This window comes from Leucoraja erinacea, chromosome 48 (assembly GCF_028641065.1).
Source record: "Leucoraja erinacea ecotype New England chromosome 48, Leri_hhj_1, whole genome shotgun sequence".
NCBI classification, from domain to species: Eukaryota; Metazoa; Chordata; class Chondrichthyes; order Rajiformes; family Rajidae; genus Leucoraja; species Leucoraja erinaceus.
In genome coordinates, this window is record NC_073424.1 from 227,269 (window position 1) to 245,834 (window position 18,566).

General features: G+C 45.5%; 2 protein-coding genes across 3 annotated transcripts in view; one reads left to right on the forward strand and one right to left on the reverse strand.

Moving 5' to 3' along the window:
- The window catches only part of sema4f (sema domain, immunoglobulin domain (Ig), transmembrane domain (TM) and short cytoplasmic domain, (semaphorin) 4F), a 155,218-nt gene that overhangs the window by 120,580 nt on the left and 16,072 nt on the right, over positions 1–18,566 (reverse strand). The window lies entirely within an intron of this gene.
- LOC129715034 (uncharacterized) lies at positions 9,724–12,565 on the forward strand. The gene is made up of 2 exons (XM_055664861.1): positions 9,724–10,674; positions 11,348–12,565. The coding sequence occupies exons 1-2, from the start codon at positions 10,672–10,674 to the stop codon at positions 11,975–11,977; spliced, it is 633 nt and encodes a 210-aa protein (XP_055520836.1). The 5' UTR covers positions 9,724–10,671; the 3' UTR covers positions 11,978–12,565.

Consider the following 18,566-nt stretch of genomic DNA (forward strand, 5'->3'; position numbering starts at 1 on the left):
AATAGACCCCAGACACAACATAATTTACATTTTACAGAACTACCTTCTGTGGAAGAGAATTCCACAGATTCACCACTCTCTGTGTGAAAAATGTTTTTCTCATCTCAGTCCTAAAAGACTTCCCCTTTATCCTTAAACTGTGACCCCTTGTTCTGGACTTCCCCAACATCGGGAACAATCTTCCTGCATCTAGCCTGTCCAACCCCTTAAGAATTTTGTAAGTTTCTATAAGATCCCCTCTCAATCTTCTAAATTCTAGCGAGTACGCCACATCTCTTCCACCAACATTCCCTCCGTCCTGTTCCAGTCACCCAGCTTATTTCCCCTGTTATCGTATGCTCATCGGCCATCCCCGAGTCACCCATTTCCCTTTCATTCCCTTTCCCTTCCACGTTGTTCCCTTCCAAACATATCCCTACTCCCACCTTTACAGTTGGCCGGTTCGGCAACTTGAACGTCCAAGAGCGGAAAAGACCGCAAAAAGTTGCGAACACTGCCCAGTCCATCACTGGCTCTCACCTCCCCAACATCGAAGGGATCTATCGAAGTCGCTGCCTCAAAAAGGCAGCCAACATCCTGGCCACACACTCATTTCACCATCGGGAAGCAGGTACAGGAGCCTGAAAACTGTAATGTCCAGGTTCAGGAACAGCTTCTTCCCTGCAGCCATCAGGCTAATAAACACAACAAATAAGCTCTGAACTACAACAGACTACTATTATTATTGCACTCTATTTGTTTATTTATTGAGTACGTGTGCATGTATATATATACATACACACTGAACTTTTTTCACTCCCATTATGTACCATTACAACCTACGACAGCACCCACATCAGGAGAAGTCAACCGACGCTCATTGGCACCAACCCACTGCCGCCAAAATGTTTTGAACATGTTGAAAATCCAGCGGCGACCAGAAAGACGCTACGACTCTTTGGGCAACTGAGGAGACCTAGTCACTGGCAGTCGCCAAAAAAAAATAGCTTAACAGCCCTGTCCCACGGTACGAGTTCATTCTAAGAGCTCTCCCGATTTAAAAAAAAATCAAACTCGTGGTAAGCACGGAGAATGAACGTAACAGGTACGTCGGAGCTCGGGGACGTCTCTTAGCTCTAACGGCAGGTACTCGGGAAGACTCGCTAACGGCAGGTAAACACGGGAAGACTCGTGAAGATTTTTCAACATGATGAAAAATGTTCACGAGAGCCCCGAGTACCGACGAGCAGCCATTACCGTAAATCTCCGAGTACGAATCAGGGCAAACTCGGGAGAGCTCTTGGAATGAACTCGTACCGTGGGACAGGGATTTAAGTGGGACAGGCCCTTTAATTCGAAAAGGGAGTGAGGAAGAAGGCAAGTACTTACATGCCAGGTGGCTTAACGTCTGTCATTGAGGAATTTTTAGCAGCTGGTATTTAAAACCTTAATTCAAGGTAATCACTCAGCCAAAGACAATGTGGTTTTGCGAAAGGGAAACCATGTTTGTCCAATAAGAGTCTGAACGTCAAGTGCCTTGTGAATAAAGGGTGCACTTTTCTTGGATTTCCACAAGGCATTTGATACGTTGCCACATCAAAAGGTCATTGAAGGAAAATATAAATGTGTGTGGGAGGTAACACACTGATGTGAATAAACAAAAACAAAATAACAACAAAGAGGTTTTCTTCATGATGGGAAGGAGTAATGTGCGACAGGGGCCGCCATTGAGGGCTCCACATTCCACAATTTGTATCAATGATTTCGATGAAGGTAACAACGGAACAATTACTACATTTGCTGGTGAAATGAACAGGCAGAAAAATACGCTTTTTCTCAGAACGGAGATGAAGAAACACTTTTTCCACACAGTGAGTTGTGAGTGAGTGGAATTCTCTGCCTCAGAGGGTGGTGGAGGCCGGTTCTCTGGATACTTTCAAGAGAGAGCTAGATAGGGCTCTTCAAGATAGCGGAGTCAGGGGATATGAGGAGAAGGCAGGAACAGGGTACTGATTGGGGATGATCAGCCATGATCACATTGAATGACGGTGCTGGCTCGAAGGGCCGAACGGCCTACTCCTGCACCTATTGTCTATTGTCTATTATGAACGTTGTAAGAAATTTGCAGTTCAGGCCAGAACATTTCATAAGTTGTAAGAGCAGAATTTGGCCATTCGGCCCATCAAGTCTACTCCGCCATTCAATCTTGACTGATCTATCTTTCCCTCTCAACCCCATTCTCCCGACTTCTGACCCATAACCCTTGACACCCTTACTAATGAACAACCTGTCATTCTCCACCTTAAAAATGTCAATTTCTAAAAGAGCACCCTTTAATTCTGAGGCTATGACCTCTGGTCCTAGACTCTCCCACCAGTGGAAACATCCTCTCCACATCCACACCATCTATGCCTTTCATTATTCTGCAAGATCCAATGAGGTTTCATACTTCATACTTTCTTGTGTAAATGTGTAGGTTCATGAAAAGCAATGTATTCAGGATTGCCATTGTATCATGGAATAGTTATTGTTATCTCCTTACTTCACCTACAGGAGAGTGGATAGCAATGGTCCGTGAAGGAGCCAGTTGTAGTTTTGCTGAATGGGTGAGCTCGACACACAATACACAATACAGTTTATTTGTCACTTGAACCTCATAGAGGCTCAAATGAAATGTTGTTTCTGCAGTCATACACACAAGAAAAAAAGACCCAAGACACAACACAATTTACACAGACATCCATCACAGCGCATCTCCTCCTCGCTGTGATGGAAGGCAAAAACTTATCTCTCCCCTGCTCTCCCCATTCCCCTCCCGATGTCAGAGTCAAAGCCCCCGGCGGGCGATGGCAATTGTCGGGTGATGCAAGACCCTGCTCCGGTTCTGTTGTTGGAGCCCCCGGCGGGCGCTAGCAAAGTCCCGCAGCCGTTGAAGCCGTGCCAGACGGTGATGTAAGGCCCCGCTCCAGGCGCTCCTCGACCCCGCGACTCGGGCGGGTGAAGTCGCCGTTGCGGAAGCCCCGAAAAGCGATCTCCCAGCAGGGACCCGCGGGCTCCCGGCGTCACTGTCCACCGGACCCGCGGTAAGCCTCCGAATCCCCGGGGTCGGGTTGCAGCAGCGCGCCACCACCGCTCCACCCGCTCTGGACTCGGCCAGCTCTACGACTGGAGCCCTAGGTCGTTCCTGCCGGAGGCCGCTCCACGTTGCAGCCCCAATGACAACGGAGACCCGACAGGGAAAAGGTCGGGTTCTCCGTGCAGGGGAAAGATTTTAAAGGTTTTCCCCCTACCATTCTGATTCACCAATAAAAGAGTAAAACAGACGACGCCCCGGCTGTTCCACTGATAAATCTTGCAAAAAAAAGTACCTCTTGATGTGTTGTTGCTGTTTCGCGGTTTTCAACAAAGTTTGCTCTCATAAACTTCTGATTCACTTCCTGTGATCAGCACTGAAAGTATGTCTATTGTAATCCATTGCCAGGCAGGTTAGTAATCTTGTTTGGGGCGTAATCTAGTACAAGGCCATCTGTTGGCAAATAATACCTTTTATGTGCAAGAGTCATAAAAATGATGACATGCTTCAATAACTGAGGTACTTCTGGTATTACCATTACTTTATCAACTCTGATCAATTTCTAAACTGCTGTGTAGGAATAGACAATAGGTGCACTAGGAGGCCATTCGGCCCTTCGAGCCAGCACCGCCATTCAATGTGATCATGGCTGATCATCCCCAATCAGTACCCCGTTCCTGCCTTCTCCCCATATCCCCTGACTCGGCTATCTTTAAGAGCCCCATCTAGCTCTCTCTTGAGACTATCCAGGGAACCTGCCTCCACTGCCCTGAGGCAGAGAATTCCACAGACTCATCACTCTCAGTGTGAAAATGTGCTTCCTCGTCTCCTAAATGGCTTACCCCTTATTCTTAAACTGTGGCCCCTGGTTCTGGACTCCCCCAACATCAGGAACATGGTTCCTGCCTCTAGCGTGTCCAAACCCTTAATAATCTTATATGTTTAAATAAGATCACCTCTCGTCCTTCTAAACTTCAGAGTATACAAGCCCAGACTCCCCATTCTCTCAGCATGTGAGCTGCAGATGCTGGTTTACACCGAAGACAGACACAAAATGCTGGAGTAACTCAGCGGAACGGGTAGCATCTCTGGAGAGAAGGAATGGGTGTCGTTTCGGGTCGAGACCTTTGTGGTTCTTTAATGGAGAATAACAAAGTCTTCACCAATGTATTTTCAATGTTCCAGCACAATTTTAGATCTTGGAGTGATGCATGCTTTTCTATCAAGCTGCTTTCAACTTCTGTTGTAAATATTGACCATGACTTGGAAAACCAATCATCAGGGAAGGCTGTCACTTGAAGTGGATAGTCCCAGCGAGACAGTGAAAATAGGCCACGGTATATAGGCCGTAGGACCCGAAAGTCACGTGGCATCAAGATAGGATTGAAATTGCCCAAGATATTATCATCCAACTGGGGCTGCTGGATAGTTGTTCTCAAGAAAACATGAGCCAAGACATGGGCCCTGTAAACAAGTCCACCTGGGTGCCATTCAGCATCAATTTGTTCCTCAGCTCAAGGCCTTCAGTCAGGGTCCAGGCCTCAAAGTGTAGGCCATGAGGTAAGCAACAGATAATGAAATTGTATTTCATTTACAGTGGTGAGGGCAGCACGGTGGCGCAGCAGTAGAGTTGCTGCCTTACAGTGACCCGGGTTCGATCCCGACTACGGGTGCTGTCTGTATGGAGTTTGCACGTTCTCCCTGTGACCTGCTTGGGTTTTCTCCGGGTGCTCCGGTTTCCTCCCACATTGCAAAGGCGTACAGGTGAGGAGGTGAATTGGCTTGGTAAACTTTTGTGCGTGCTATCCTAGTGTGTGGGATAATGTTAGCGTGTGGGGGTCGCTGGTCGGCGCTAGCCTGGTGTGCCGAAGGGTCTATTTCCATGCTCTAAACTAAACTAAAACTATTTAATCCTCTCCAGGGACTTTTGCAAACCTCAAAATCATAAGCAGCCCTCTTTAACTTTAGGAATAACTCAGCCGGTCATCAAGTTATACAGCGCGGAAACTGGCCTTATGGCCCACCTGGTGAGTGCCGACCAGCCATCAACACACTCCAACACACACCCCAACTCGAACACTATCCCATACACACTAGGCTAGCACGCACACAATTTTACCAAGCCAATTAAAGAACGAACCTGCCCATGCCAACAAAGATGTCCCCTCCACACTAATCCCACCTGCCCGCGCAGGGCCCTTTCCCATCTATGTACCTGTCCAAGTGACTCTTAAATGGTGTTATATTACCTGTCTTAACTACTTCCTCTGGCAGCTCATTCCTGATAAGTCCCTCCCCTCTCACCTTAGACCCATGTCCTCTGGTTCTTGGCTCCCCTCCTGTGTAAAAGACTGTGCATTCACCCAATCTATTCACCTCAAGATATTATACACCTCTATAAGGTCACCCCTCGTCTTCCTATGCTCCACGGGATAAAGTTCCAGCCTTCCCAACCTCTCCCTATAGCTCAGGACCCCAAGTCTTGGCAACATCTCTGCTCTCTTTCCAACTTAACAACAACCTACCTGTAGCAGAGTGACCAAAACTGAACACAAAACACCAAATAATAATAATAATAATATTTTATTTGTATAGCGCTTTACAAGGACTCGAAGTCGCTTCAAATCGAATCAAATACGGCCTCACCAACGCCTTGAACACCTGTAACATAACATCCCAATTTCTATACTCAATACCCCGGTTGAAGGCCAATGTACCAAATACCTTTTTTCCCCATCCTACCTCCCTGTGACACCACTTTCAAAGAACCACGTACCTGCATTCCTAGATCCCTCTGCTCTACAAAACTCCCCAGAGCCCTAGCAAAGGGCCTGTCCCACCTGGTGATTTTTTCAGCACCTGCCGGCATCATTGACTGACGTATTGGGCCACCGAAAAAAGTCACAGCGCGATGACGTATTGACGCACGGCGTTTGCTCAAGTGCTGCAACATTTTTTTTGTCACCGCTGGATTTCGAAATCTTTTAAATCTTTTGGCGACCCTGATACGTCAGTCAATGATGTCGGCAGTCGCTGAAAACATCGCCACGCGGGACAGGCCCTTGAAGGTCCTCCCGTTTTGACTTTACAAAATGCAACACCTTGTACTTATCTGTGCAATGCTCCATTAACAATTTTCGAAAAACAAAAACTATTTTAGTGTCATCTTCCAACTCACTAATTAAGCCTTCTACATTCTCATCCAAATCTATCTATATAATTAAAAGTCTCATCTTGACCACTTCCAGTCTGCGCTGTATATTGATTTTAGAAAAGACATTACGATATATCGTTATGATTTTTGGTCATCTTACTCAGTCCTCCTCCGCTGAGCAGGATGCGTGGGTTTTTCCCATCGATAAAAAAGAAAAAAGTTATGAGTGTTTAAAAAAACCTTGAGATCCTCTCGGGTGTTTCACAGAGGAAGAGGACTTAACTTTCTGGTGCCTTTCCCCACAGTGGAAATTTTTGATTCTGCTGTGGGGGGACGTTTGTGTCCATTTTCTTTATTTTTTTAACCTTTTTCTCTAGTTTGTATGGAAAACGTATTATCTATTTTATGTAAAGCACTTTGGTGTCAATGAGAGTTGACTTAAAACGTGCTATATAAATAAAACTTACTTACTTACTTCATTCACCTCAGGATGTCTAGCAATTCCTCCACTATAATAGGGGCTGTCCAGAGGACATCTCCATTAACTGTCCCAAATACCCCAGTCTTCATGTCTTTCTCCATGGTAAAAGCAAAGGAGAAGTACTAATTGAAGACCATGCTCATCTCCTGCAGTTCTACACAGAGGTGACTGCTTTGGCCTCATATTTTTTCTCTAGTTACCCCCTTTCCTTAAGATCCAGCCATAACATCTCTGGCTGGGTCAGGCAGCATCTTGAGAGGGAATGGATAGATGACCATGAAGGTGGAGTACATGCCCTAAGTGGAATCAGTTGAGAGCTTCAATTCCCTCGGCATTAATATTATCAACGAACTGTCTTGAACCAACCAAACTGATGCGACAGCCAAGAAGGCACACCAACTTGCTGAGGAGTCAGAAAATTCAACATGTCTCCAATGATTCTCACAAAGTTCAACAGATGCACCACAGAAAGCGGGTTGCATCACAGCTTGGTTTAGGAACAGCTTTGCTCAAGACCGCAAGGCATTGCATCGAGTAGTAGATCACACAGACCGCTACTGACTCCATCTGCACCTCACGCTGCCATGGGAAAGCAGCCAACAAATCAAAGACTTTTCCCACCCCGGTCATTTTCTCTTCTCCCCCAGAGATAAAGGCACAGAAACATTAACGCATGCACTACCAGACTCGGGGACAGCTTCTTCCCTTCTGTTATCAGGCTTCTGAATGGTTAATCCAGAAACTAGGGTGCTGTCCAATTCACCTCTGCCTCATTGCGGACATTGGACTTTGTCTATGGAACTGATGCACTGCTATGCATAGAATAATATTGTGAACCCTGCATCTTCCCCTATACTCTATCTATTGTACTTGAATTTGATGGCATTTATGTATAGTATTATCTGTTCTTACTGGATAGTATGCAAAACAGCCTTTCACTGTACCTTGGTCCATAACCCTAAAGGTTTCCACAGCCATAGCCATACAAACAAAGACAATTTCCCAGACACACACACAATTTAATTCACACAAACATCCATCACAGTGAACCTACTGTGATGGAAGGCAAAGTCTTTTCTCTCCCCTGTTCTCCATGTCTCTCCCGATGTCCAAGCCCCAGGCGGGTGATGATAAGTCCCACGGACATTTTAGGCCGTGCTGGGCGATTTACGGCCCCGCTCCCGGTCTAAAAGTCTCGAAGTTGGAGCCCCCGGCGGGCGCTGGAATGTCCCGTGGCCATGGTGCCGGGCGATGTACGACCCCACTCCGGGTCTTTCCAACCCCGCGACACGGGCTGGAGAAGTCGCGTTGCGGGAGCTCCGGGAAGTGGTCTCTCCCCCCGGACCCGCAAGCTCCCGATGGTGAGTAGTCCGTAGCTCCGCAGTCTCCGGAGCCCCCGGGTCGTTCAGGTTGGAGGCCGCTCCACGGTGCTAGGCCCCAACGACAATGGAGACTCGACAGGCAAAAGGTCGGGTCTCCCGGACAAGGAAGAGATTTTAAACGGTTTCCCCCGCCCCCCATATATACACATTTAAAACCAGTATTAAACCAGTATTAAAAAACACCAACACTACATTTAACTAGACAAAAAATGTTTTAAAAGACAGACAGACTGTAGGGGCTGCTGCAACGGGTGAGTCACGCTGCCAATTGGTAGATGCAGGCAAGGGTGGCAAATTAATTGGCAAATGGGTGGTGTAAGTAACAAAGGGATGGCGGATAAGGAGGATAAAATGCAAAGCTGGTGGGGTGATTAAGGGTGGAAGGTACCGTGGGGGGAGGGGGGGAAGAGATGGAACAGTGTGTCTCCTCTTTTATGTTATCTCCCTCAACATCTCTTTTGTCATTTCCTTTCCTTTATCCTTTAATTGCAACATGACTCTTTGCCTCCAATATTTCCAGTAAGCATTCTATCTACAATTCATGTGTCTGGTTTATACAGAAATAAACTAAACTGCCTGATATACAAGCCTAAAATAAATAGGCCAAGTTCCTACTCCTGCGATCACTCAACTTTTACTGTAAAGGGTCATTCGGCTTCAATGCTACTTCATCTCACGCTGCAAACATATCTTTTAGTGTTGACCTATAAGGGTCATGTACAAATAGCAGTTGTATGCATTTAAACATATCTTTTAGTGTTGACCTATAAGGGTCATGTACAAATAGCAGTTGTATGCACTTTAAAAAAAAAATCACAAGATGAATAACATTTTAGGTTAATTAAAAAGTACAGACACTTTCATTAATATTTCCATCAAGACTGTCTCATTTTGCATGTGGCAAAGTGCAAAACATAAAAGAGACAAATTTGAAGTGCATCTCCTATTGCAGTCTGGACAACTATTGCCACACTGAAGACATGAGACTGTAGGCGGGGTAACATTGAGCAACAAAAAAAACAAAGTGTTGAAAGAACACAGTGGAGTGAAATAGACCAACAATATTTCAGGTTGAGACTCTCGATCAGCTACCTTTACTCATTACTCCATCAGTCTGAAGAAAGGTGCAACCTGAAACATCATCTGTCCATTTACCACCACAGATGCTGCCTGACAAGTCACGTTCCTCCAGCAGAGTCTGAAGAAGGGTCTCGACCCGAAACATCACCTATTCCGTTTCTCCAGAGAGGCTGTCTGACCGGCTGAGTTACTCCAGCTTTTTGTGTTTAAGAAAGAACTGCAGATTGCTGGAAAAATCGAAGGCAGGCAAAAATGCTGGAGAAACTCAGCGGGTGAGGCAGCATCTATGGAGAGAAGGAATAGGCGACGAAGGAATCGACCCGAAACGTCGCCTATTCCTTCTCTCCATAAATGCTGCCTCACCCACTGAGTTTCTCTAGCATTTTGTCTACCTCCAGCTTTTCGTGTCTTCAGTTTAAACCAGCATATGCAGTCCCTACCGACACTGATTCAGCAGTTTGGTTTTGCTCAACTATTACCACACTGTAAAATTATCCACACATCAAATAAGATGAGCATACAGTTTCTAAGTGTTTTTTTAAAATATAATGTTAGGTCAAAATGGAACATTAGAATCAAAGAACTGTTCTCTGCCTCAGAGGGCGGTGGAGGCAGGTTCTCTGGATGCTTTCAAGAGAGAGCTAGATAGGGCTCTTAAAGATAGCGGAGTCAGGGGATATGGGGAGAAGGCAGGAACGGGGTACTGATTGGGGATGATCAGCCATGATCACATTGAATGGCGGTGCTGGCTCGAAGGGCTGAATGGCCTACCCCTGCACCTATTGTCTATTGTTCTTCTTTGCTATTATGAAAACTTCAAAAAGTAACCAGTAGAAAGCTGGATATTAATTCAAACGTGCAGTCAATTTAAAACACCACCCAAGTTCACTGCCAACCTTAATGATGTACTCAAGCTCTGGAATGAGTTAGAACTGACAATACGTGATAAACAAACACAATTAGATAAATCATCATGACACAGACAAGTTGGGCCGATGGGCTTGGTTCCACTCGGTATGACTCTATGAAAACAATTAAATAAACCATCATGACAAAGGCAAGTTGGGCCGAAGGGTCTTTTTCTGTGCTATACAACCGTATCAATTTGTGAAGAAATAGAAAAAGTTCCAAATTCTATCTGCCACTAAGTTTTCAATAACTGCACCTATCATTACTATAACACATTGTTTGTGAATACTAATAATCAAACAAACATCTTTATATAAGTCCCTCCAGCAAAATAAAACAGAGCTGTCATGCAGGAGCAATTTCAGTTTAAAAAAAATGACAGAGCTTAATAGACAAGTAAAAATACGCTGGTCAAACCAGATAGATATCATTACTGCAGGCAGTTTAAAGCAGTGGTATGCAGCATTTATGCAGGATAGGGCAGATTGACAATACAAATTATCCTGTAAAGTCACTCACATGATTGCATACTGTTGAACTTCCAGATAGCTGACAAGGCAAAGAAGATTCACATTCCGCTCGAACTCCTTATGGAACCGAAAAGCACACACCCATGGTAATGTTTCTTGATCGTCGTTGCTTTTTACATATTTTTCGTTCATTTGTGGTATGTACCATCTGTATCTCTCGTTTCCCTTTCCCGCTGAATCTCAGTCTGAAGAAGGGTCTCAACCTGAAATGTCGCCTATTCATTTTCTCCAGAGATGCTGCCTGAGTCGCTGAGTTACTCCAGCATTTTGTGTCTATTTTCAGTATAAACCAGCTTCTCCAGTTACCCAAGGTAATTTGGCCACTAAACCCATGCCAGGTTAGATCTAGTATGTGACTACATTCTTTTCAATGAGGTGGGAGATTACATTTCAAGTAGTTTTCACAATTAATTTACATTTATTTAATTGTTAAATTTAACTGTTTTTGACATTTCCTTGTGTCTTGGACATTTTAATTATGGTAAAGCTGCAGATACTAGAAATCTGATAGACAAACAGAAAATGGAAGTGTTAATCTTTAAGGATCTGTAACGTAAACTTTGTCTTTCGTTCCTGTCTATGCACCATGGAAAGCATTTTATCAACTGCAGGGAATTGTGGACGCAGCCCAGACCATCATACAAACCAACCTCCCTTCCATTGACTTCATTTATACCTCACGCTGCCAAGGCAAGGCTAGCAGCATAATCAAGGACGAATCGCACCCTGACCACTCCCTCTTCTCCCCTCTCCCATCAGGTAATCATGGAATCAGGTACGCATGACTGCGTAGCCGGTCATAGTGCAAACTCCATCATAAAGTTCGCTGACGACACCACTGTTGTGGGACGTATCACTGATGGGGATGAGTCAGAGTATAGAAGAGAGATCGAGCAACTGTCCATATGGTGCCAGCACAATAACCTGGCCCTCAACACCAGCAAAAACAAAGAACTGATTGTGGACTTTGGAAGGAGTAGGATGGGGACCCACAGTCCTGTTTATATCAACGGGTTGATGGTTGAAAGGGTCAAGAGCTTCAAATTCCTGGGCGTGCACATCTCTGAAGATCTTTCCTGGTCCGAGAACACTAACTCAATTTTTAAGAAAGCACGTCAGTGCCTCTACTTCCTGAGAAGATTACGGAGAGTCGGTTTATCAAGGAGGACTCTCTCTAACTTCTACAGGTGCACAGTAGAGAGCATGCTGACTGGTTGCATCGTGGCTTGGTTCGGCAACTTGAGCGCCCTGGAGAGGAAAAGACTACAAAAAGTAGTAAACACTGCCCAGTCCATTATCGGCTCTGACCTCCCTTCCACTGGACTGTTTTCTCTGGAGCATAGGAGGCCGAGGGGAGACCTGACAGAAGTATCTAAAATTACAAGATAGAACAGATAATCTTTTTTTGCATAGTGTAGATTGGTTTATGCATGACAACCAATCATAGTAGAAATAGCATCACTAACCCCACCCTACTGTACGATTTATATTAACACCTACTTCCTGTACTCCTCAGTCCTGGAAGCAGTTATGATGTTCTGACAAATAACAATCTTCTGTACTGCTATAGTAATACTGATTAAATACTGATTAAAGATGATCTTGGATTTTAGATTGTATGACTCAGATGCTTACACATAGAATGAAAATATCCAATACTAGTGGCATCACTTTAAAAATTAAAAAAACATATTTAATGAATATACAGAGAATGGTAGATGGGGTTAATGGTAAAGGAGATATGATTATCATTATGAGAGAGGCATATCGGCACACATGAACATGCAGGGAATAGGGGAATATGGGTCATTGCAAACAGATGGAATTCATTTAATTTTTCACCATGGTCAGCAAAGATCTTAGAGCAGAGCAAGATAGGCCACTCCTGCGAAATACAATGGGCTGACGTGTAGTACTCTACGGAGGGGATCCTGGGCATTTTTCCCCGCCCATTTTAGTAACCGGATCCTACCTGACCCGACTCGCAGTGTAATCAATGTGGCAGGGCAACAGTTTGTGTGTGTGATAGAGGGTTAGATTCATAATTCTGTCAGTTCATACTTCTTGGCAAGAATAAAATTTGACTCTGGGAATTGTCTTTTTTTATGTTTTTTAAATAATTTCCTTTTAAATGGCTCACAAGCAGTGTTTGAGTTGATTTTGTAGTAACCGGAACCGACCCGACTCGCAGGGTAATTGACATTGCGGGGGAAGTTTTTGTGTGTGAGATATAGGGTTAGATTCATAATTCTGTTAGTTCATAATTCTGTTAAATCTTGTTAAAGAATAAAATGTTTATAAACACACATCCATGAATGTGATATAAATGTATATAATCATATAACACACACAATTATATTTCTTCTGATCCAATGATAAACTTTATTTCAGACTAGACAAGGGACATTAAATAAGAAACATTGTAAACCTCCCCGCAACTTCACACACACTAGGCCTCATCCCCACCCCTCAACTGTCCCCCCACTCCGGCACTCCCTCGCCTGCCTCCACACTACAATGCCTCCTCCCCCCCCCCCCCCGGGCCCCTCTCCCCGCTGCCCCGGACTGCTCACTCCCTCTCCCCGGGCCGCTCACTCCCTCTCCCCGCTGCGGAAACAAAGATCCGATCTTTGTCCAGAAGCAAGATGGCGGAACACGATGGTGGAACAAGATGTCGGGGCATGGTTGCTAAAATGGGTCCTATAATCACCCATAAATCTGCCCATGAGCGTACTACACGTTTGCGTGAGAGTAACCCATCTTGCTCTGCTATAAGATCTTTGATGGTCAGCACAGACATCGTCAGCCAAAGGCCCTGTGCTACATAGATACATAGACAATAGGTGCAGAAGTAGGCCATTTAGCCCATCGAACCAGCACCGCCATTCAATATGATCATGGCTGATCATCCACAATCAGTACCCCGTTCATGCCTTCTCCCTAAATGTCTTGATTCCGCTAGCCCTAAGACCTCTACCTAACTCTCTTTTGAAAGCATCCAGTGAATTGGCCTCCACTGCCTTGTGAGATAGAGAATTCCACAGACTCACCACTCTCTGGGTGAAAACGTTTTTTCCTCATCTCCGTTCTATATGGCCTACCCCTTATTCTTAAACTGTGGTCCCTGGTTCTGGACTCCCCCAACATCGAGAACATGTTTCCTGTATCTAGCGTGTCCAATTCCTTAATACTGTTGCACTGTTCGATGTTTCTGATGTTCACCACAAAAGAATGCTTGGCAGTTTTGACAATTGATAGTCCTGTGAGGGTGACTTCATTGGCTGCCTAGCATTTCAGGGGCTAGAGATGGCATTTAAGGCCGTACACGCCACTAAACCCCACTATTTAGGAGCCAGTAATGAGGACAAAGTTGATATTACTGGCAAGTACAGATAAGTGTGTAGCAATCACAGGCAGGCTCCTACTCTGCCAACTCTCACGGTCGGCATGGTAACCATTGGGGAAAGGGCAGGAGGAGAGTGGGGGAAGGAAACACTAATCTCTGAAGGTTGTTGGACTGAAGGAGATTACAGCTATACATAAGTGCAAGGGAAATATATTGGATAGAAAATTCCCAGAACAGAATGTGATGTTGCAGCTATCCACGGCTCTGAACAGAAACAATGGAAATTCCTTTGCAAGAAATTGAATAAAATGAAAATTTAAACTACCAGTGCAGTAAGACTCTTCAAAACTTAAGGATGCATGAATAAGAATCATTCTTCTAGTTTTATACAGATCTAGACCAAGGGGGACCTGTTGGGTCCCGTCTCCTCAACGCGCGGGGGAGGGGGGGGGGGGGGGGGGGGGGGGGGTAAGAGGAGGAGGGATGCCGGGAGAGGAAGAGAAAGGAGGTGAGGAGAGAGAGAGAGGGGGGGGGGGAGAGAGAGGGGGGGAGGGAGAGAGAGAGAGAGGGGGGGGGGGGGGACGGGGAGAGAGAAGTAAGGGGAGGGAGAGAGAGAGAGAAGGGGAGGGGGAGTGTCCAGGGGGGGTGGTGGTGGGGGGGGGGGGATGGCGTGGGGTGGGGTGGAACGGGGGGAGGGGTAAAGGGGGGGGTGGAGGAGGGGGGGGATGAAGGGGGGGGGGGGAGAGGGACTCCACTCAGCGGCCACAGGCACCACACAGCGCCTCCCGACTCCACACAGTCGACTTTCCCGACTCCACACAGCGACTTTCCCGACCACTTTTGCGGATTAAATCAGCACTTGTGGACTCAGCCCCGCCTCCGGGGTTTTATTCTCCAGCGGATGCCGGAAGGGGCGTTACCTTCATGGTGAATGACAGGCGAGAAGACCAATCTGCTGATCTCACGATTTTTAAAATCTTCATAACTTTTATAATATTCCACCGATCGGAAAAAAACTTGGTGCGCTTAGAGGAGAAAGTAAACAAGAAGTGGTCAAGATGAGTGTTTTAGTAATGGTGTAGATAGATAGGGTGCCTAGAACAACTGCCAGGAGTGGTGATAGAGGCAAATGCAACAGCGACATTTAAAACAGGTGCAGGAGTAGGCCATTCGGCCCTTCGAGCCAGCACCGCCTTTCAATATGATCATGGCTGATCATCCATTCCTGTTCCTACATGCTCCTCATATCCCCTGACTCCGCTATCTTCAAGAGTTCTATCTAACTCTCTCTTGAAAGCATCCAGAGAATTGCCCTCCACTGCCTTCCGAGGCAGAGAATTCCACAGATTCACAACTCTCTGTGTGAAAAAGTGTTTTCCTCATCTTCGTTCTAAAAGGTCTACCCCTAATTCTTAAACTGTGGCCCCTGGTTCTGGACTCCCCCAACATTGGGAACATGTTTCCGGCATCTAGAGTGCACAATAATCTTATATGTTTCAATCCGATCCCCTATCATCTAAATTCCAGAGTATACAAGCCCAGCCGCTCCATTCATTCACATATGACAGTCCCGCCATCCCGGGAATTAACTTTGTGAAACTACGCTGCACTCCCTCAATAGCAAGAATGTCCTTCCTCGAATTTGGAGACCAAAACTGCACACAATACTCCAGGTGTGATCTCACTAGGGCTCTGTACAACTGCAGAAGGATCTCTTTGCTCCTGTACTCAACTCCTCTTGTTATGAAGGCCAACATGCCATTAACCTTCTTCACTGCCTGCTGTACCTGCATGCTTACTTTCAGTGACTGATGAACAAGGATCCCCAGATCCCATTGTATTTCCCCTTTTCCCATCTTGACAGCATTCAGATAATAATCCGCCTTCCTGTTTTTGCCACCAAAGTGGACAACCTCACATTTATGCACATTAAACTGCATCTGCCATGCATCTGCCCACTCACCCAATCTGTCCAAGTCAATCTGCATCCTCATAGCATCATCCTCACATATCACACTGTCACCCAGCTTTGTGTCACCTGTATTTGTTATTTGCCATTCCTTCGCTCCATAGATGCTGCCTCTCCTGCTGAGTTTCTCCAGCATTTTTGTCCACCTGCAAATTTGCTAATGTTACTTTTAATCCCTTCGTTCTAATCATTAATGTGTATTGTAAATAGCAGCGATCCCAGCACCGAGCCATGTGGTACCCATGTGTGCTAATCACTGCCTGCCATTCTGAAAGGGACCCGTTAATAAGCAGCCTGCCATCGAACCAAAGGGCAAAAAAGCTTTTTACTGTACCTTGGTACACGTGACGATAAACGAAAGTAACCACAAAAATGATTTAAAATACAATCAACTTTCATTGGAAACAAAATCAGCCGTCTAGGTCCTGAGACCTACTACCATATTCAAGTGAGGGTTAATGTTGAGAACATCAGAATCAGATTTTATTCGCCAAGTATGTTTTGCAACATACGAGGAATTTCACTGGCCAGGTCAGTCATACAATTAAAAGCAACACTCAAAAAAAACACATTTTAACATGAACATCCGCCACAGTGACTCCTACACATTCCTCACTGTGATGGAAGGCGAAATAAAGTTCAAGTCTCTTCCTTTGTTCTTCGTCAGTCAGGGGCCTCGAGCCCCTCCGTTGACGGGATGGTCTAAACTCCCGTAGCCGGCAGCGTTCGGGCCCTATGCGTCCAGCTCCTGCATCGGGGGGTTGTCAGCTCCCCCGCGCCGGGCGATCGAACCTGGCATCGGGGCTGGTGAACCTTCTGCGGCGTTTGAGCTCCAGACTAGCCTCTCGGGAGATTGCAGGCCGCGGTGGGAGCGATCCCAGGCAAGGGATCTGCTCTGATGTTAAGTCCGCGCCCCGCGGTGGGGCTCAAGATAGTCCGAGGCAGCTCCCAGCTCTAGCAATGGTAGGCCGCAAAGCCCGGAGAATGTGATCCGAAAAATGATCACATCTCTGGGAAGGTAAGGACTTGAAAATAAGTTTCCCTCGATTCCCCCCTCCCCCTCATTAAACAAACCGAAGAACATAAAAACAAACTTTTAAACAGACGCTAAAAATAACAAACTGTTGAAAAAAACTAACAGACTGACGCCAGGGCTGGCCATCTCCCCGGCGTCCTAGGTGGTCTTAGCCTGGGAGAGGCAATTCTTCAATGAATTGAGGATTTGATGGTGGCAACATTAACTCTAGATCTCCAGTGCTTTGATTTATCTGCAGTGGTCCCAAGGGGTGGGAGACTGCAACTTTCTCGTGGTCCACCCTGTTTCGACTAATGCAATCAACCCGACGTGCAGAAACAGAAGATCAAATGGAGAAAACTTACCTACAACTTTAGGCTGTGCACGCCATACGCAAGAAGAAGAAGTTGTCCCAAAACATAGAATCGCAAAGCCTGTTGGTTAACAACTCAAACTATCCTTTTATTAAATAATCTGCACAGCATGTTGTTAATGTGGATTGCTGCTGAGACGCAGAGGGTTTTGTACTTGGACAGAACACAAAGTGCTGGAGGAACACAGTGGATCAGGCAGCAACTTTTCAGGTCGGAACCCTTCAGAGTTTTCTACCTGGTTGCTCACTGCTATTATTCAATTTTTGTTTAAGTCCAAATGTCAGGCAAATATTTCATCACTGTTGTTTAAAGTAATTAAACATTGAACACATAAATATCCTGAAGGGTGGTTTACATACACAGCCAGTGGAAAGGCGTGAACATGGGAATATGGCTATTAAGTAAGAAGGTCAAATCATGTTAAGTGGGTTCCAATCCAGCTACAAATGGAATATGTAATGAAGTGAACAGCAGGGCATTGATGAAAGTAATTTTGACATTTATATTTCAAGTTGTCATTCTTGACAGCGCAAACTAATACCAGAACTGATCACAATGTACATTTTAATACAAGTTGGTATGGTTTGATATATTATTGATGTGTACTGAGATAGTGAGAAACGTTGTGTGCTGTCCTGTTAAATCATACAGCAGGCAGTGAAGAAAGACAATAGCATGTTGGCCTTTATAAAAAGAGGAATCAAATTTTCTGCAGTTGTACAGGGCCGTAGTGAGACCACAACTGGAGTATTGTGTGCAGTTTTGCTCCCCTAATTTGAGGAAGGACATTCTTGCTATTGAGGGAGTGCAGCGTAGGTTTACAAGGTTAATTCCCAGGATGACCGGACTGTCATATGCTGAGAGAATGGAGCAGCTGGGCTTGTACACTCTGGAGTTTAGAAGGATGAGAGGGTATCTCATTGAAACATATAAGATTGTTAAGGGCTTGGACAAACTAGAGTGGTGAGTCTGTGGAATTCTCTGCCTCAGAGGGTGGTGGAGGCAGATTCTCTGGATGCTTTCAAAAGAGAGCTAGATAGGGCTCTTAAAAATAGTGGAGTCATGGGATATGGGGAGAAGGCAGGACGGGGTACTGATTGGGGATGATCAGCCATGATCACATTGAATGGCGGTGCTGGCTCGAAGGGCCAAATGGCCTATTGTCTCTTGTGATAGGAAGCTCTCTACGGGCATCTGTAGAAGTCAATAAGAGTCGCTGTGAACATGTGAACGATGTACCCGCTATGTTAATTCTCCGTGCTTACCACGAGTTT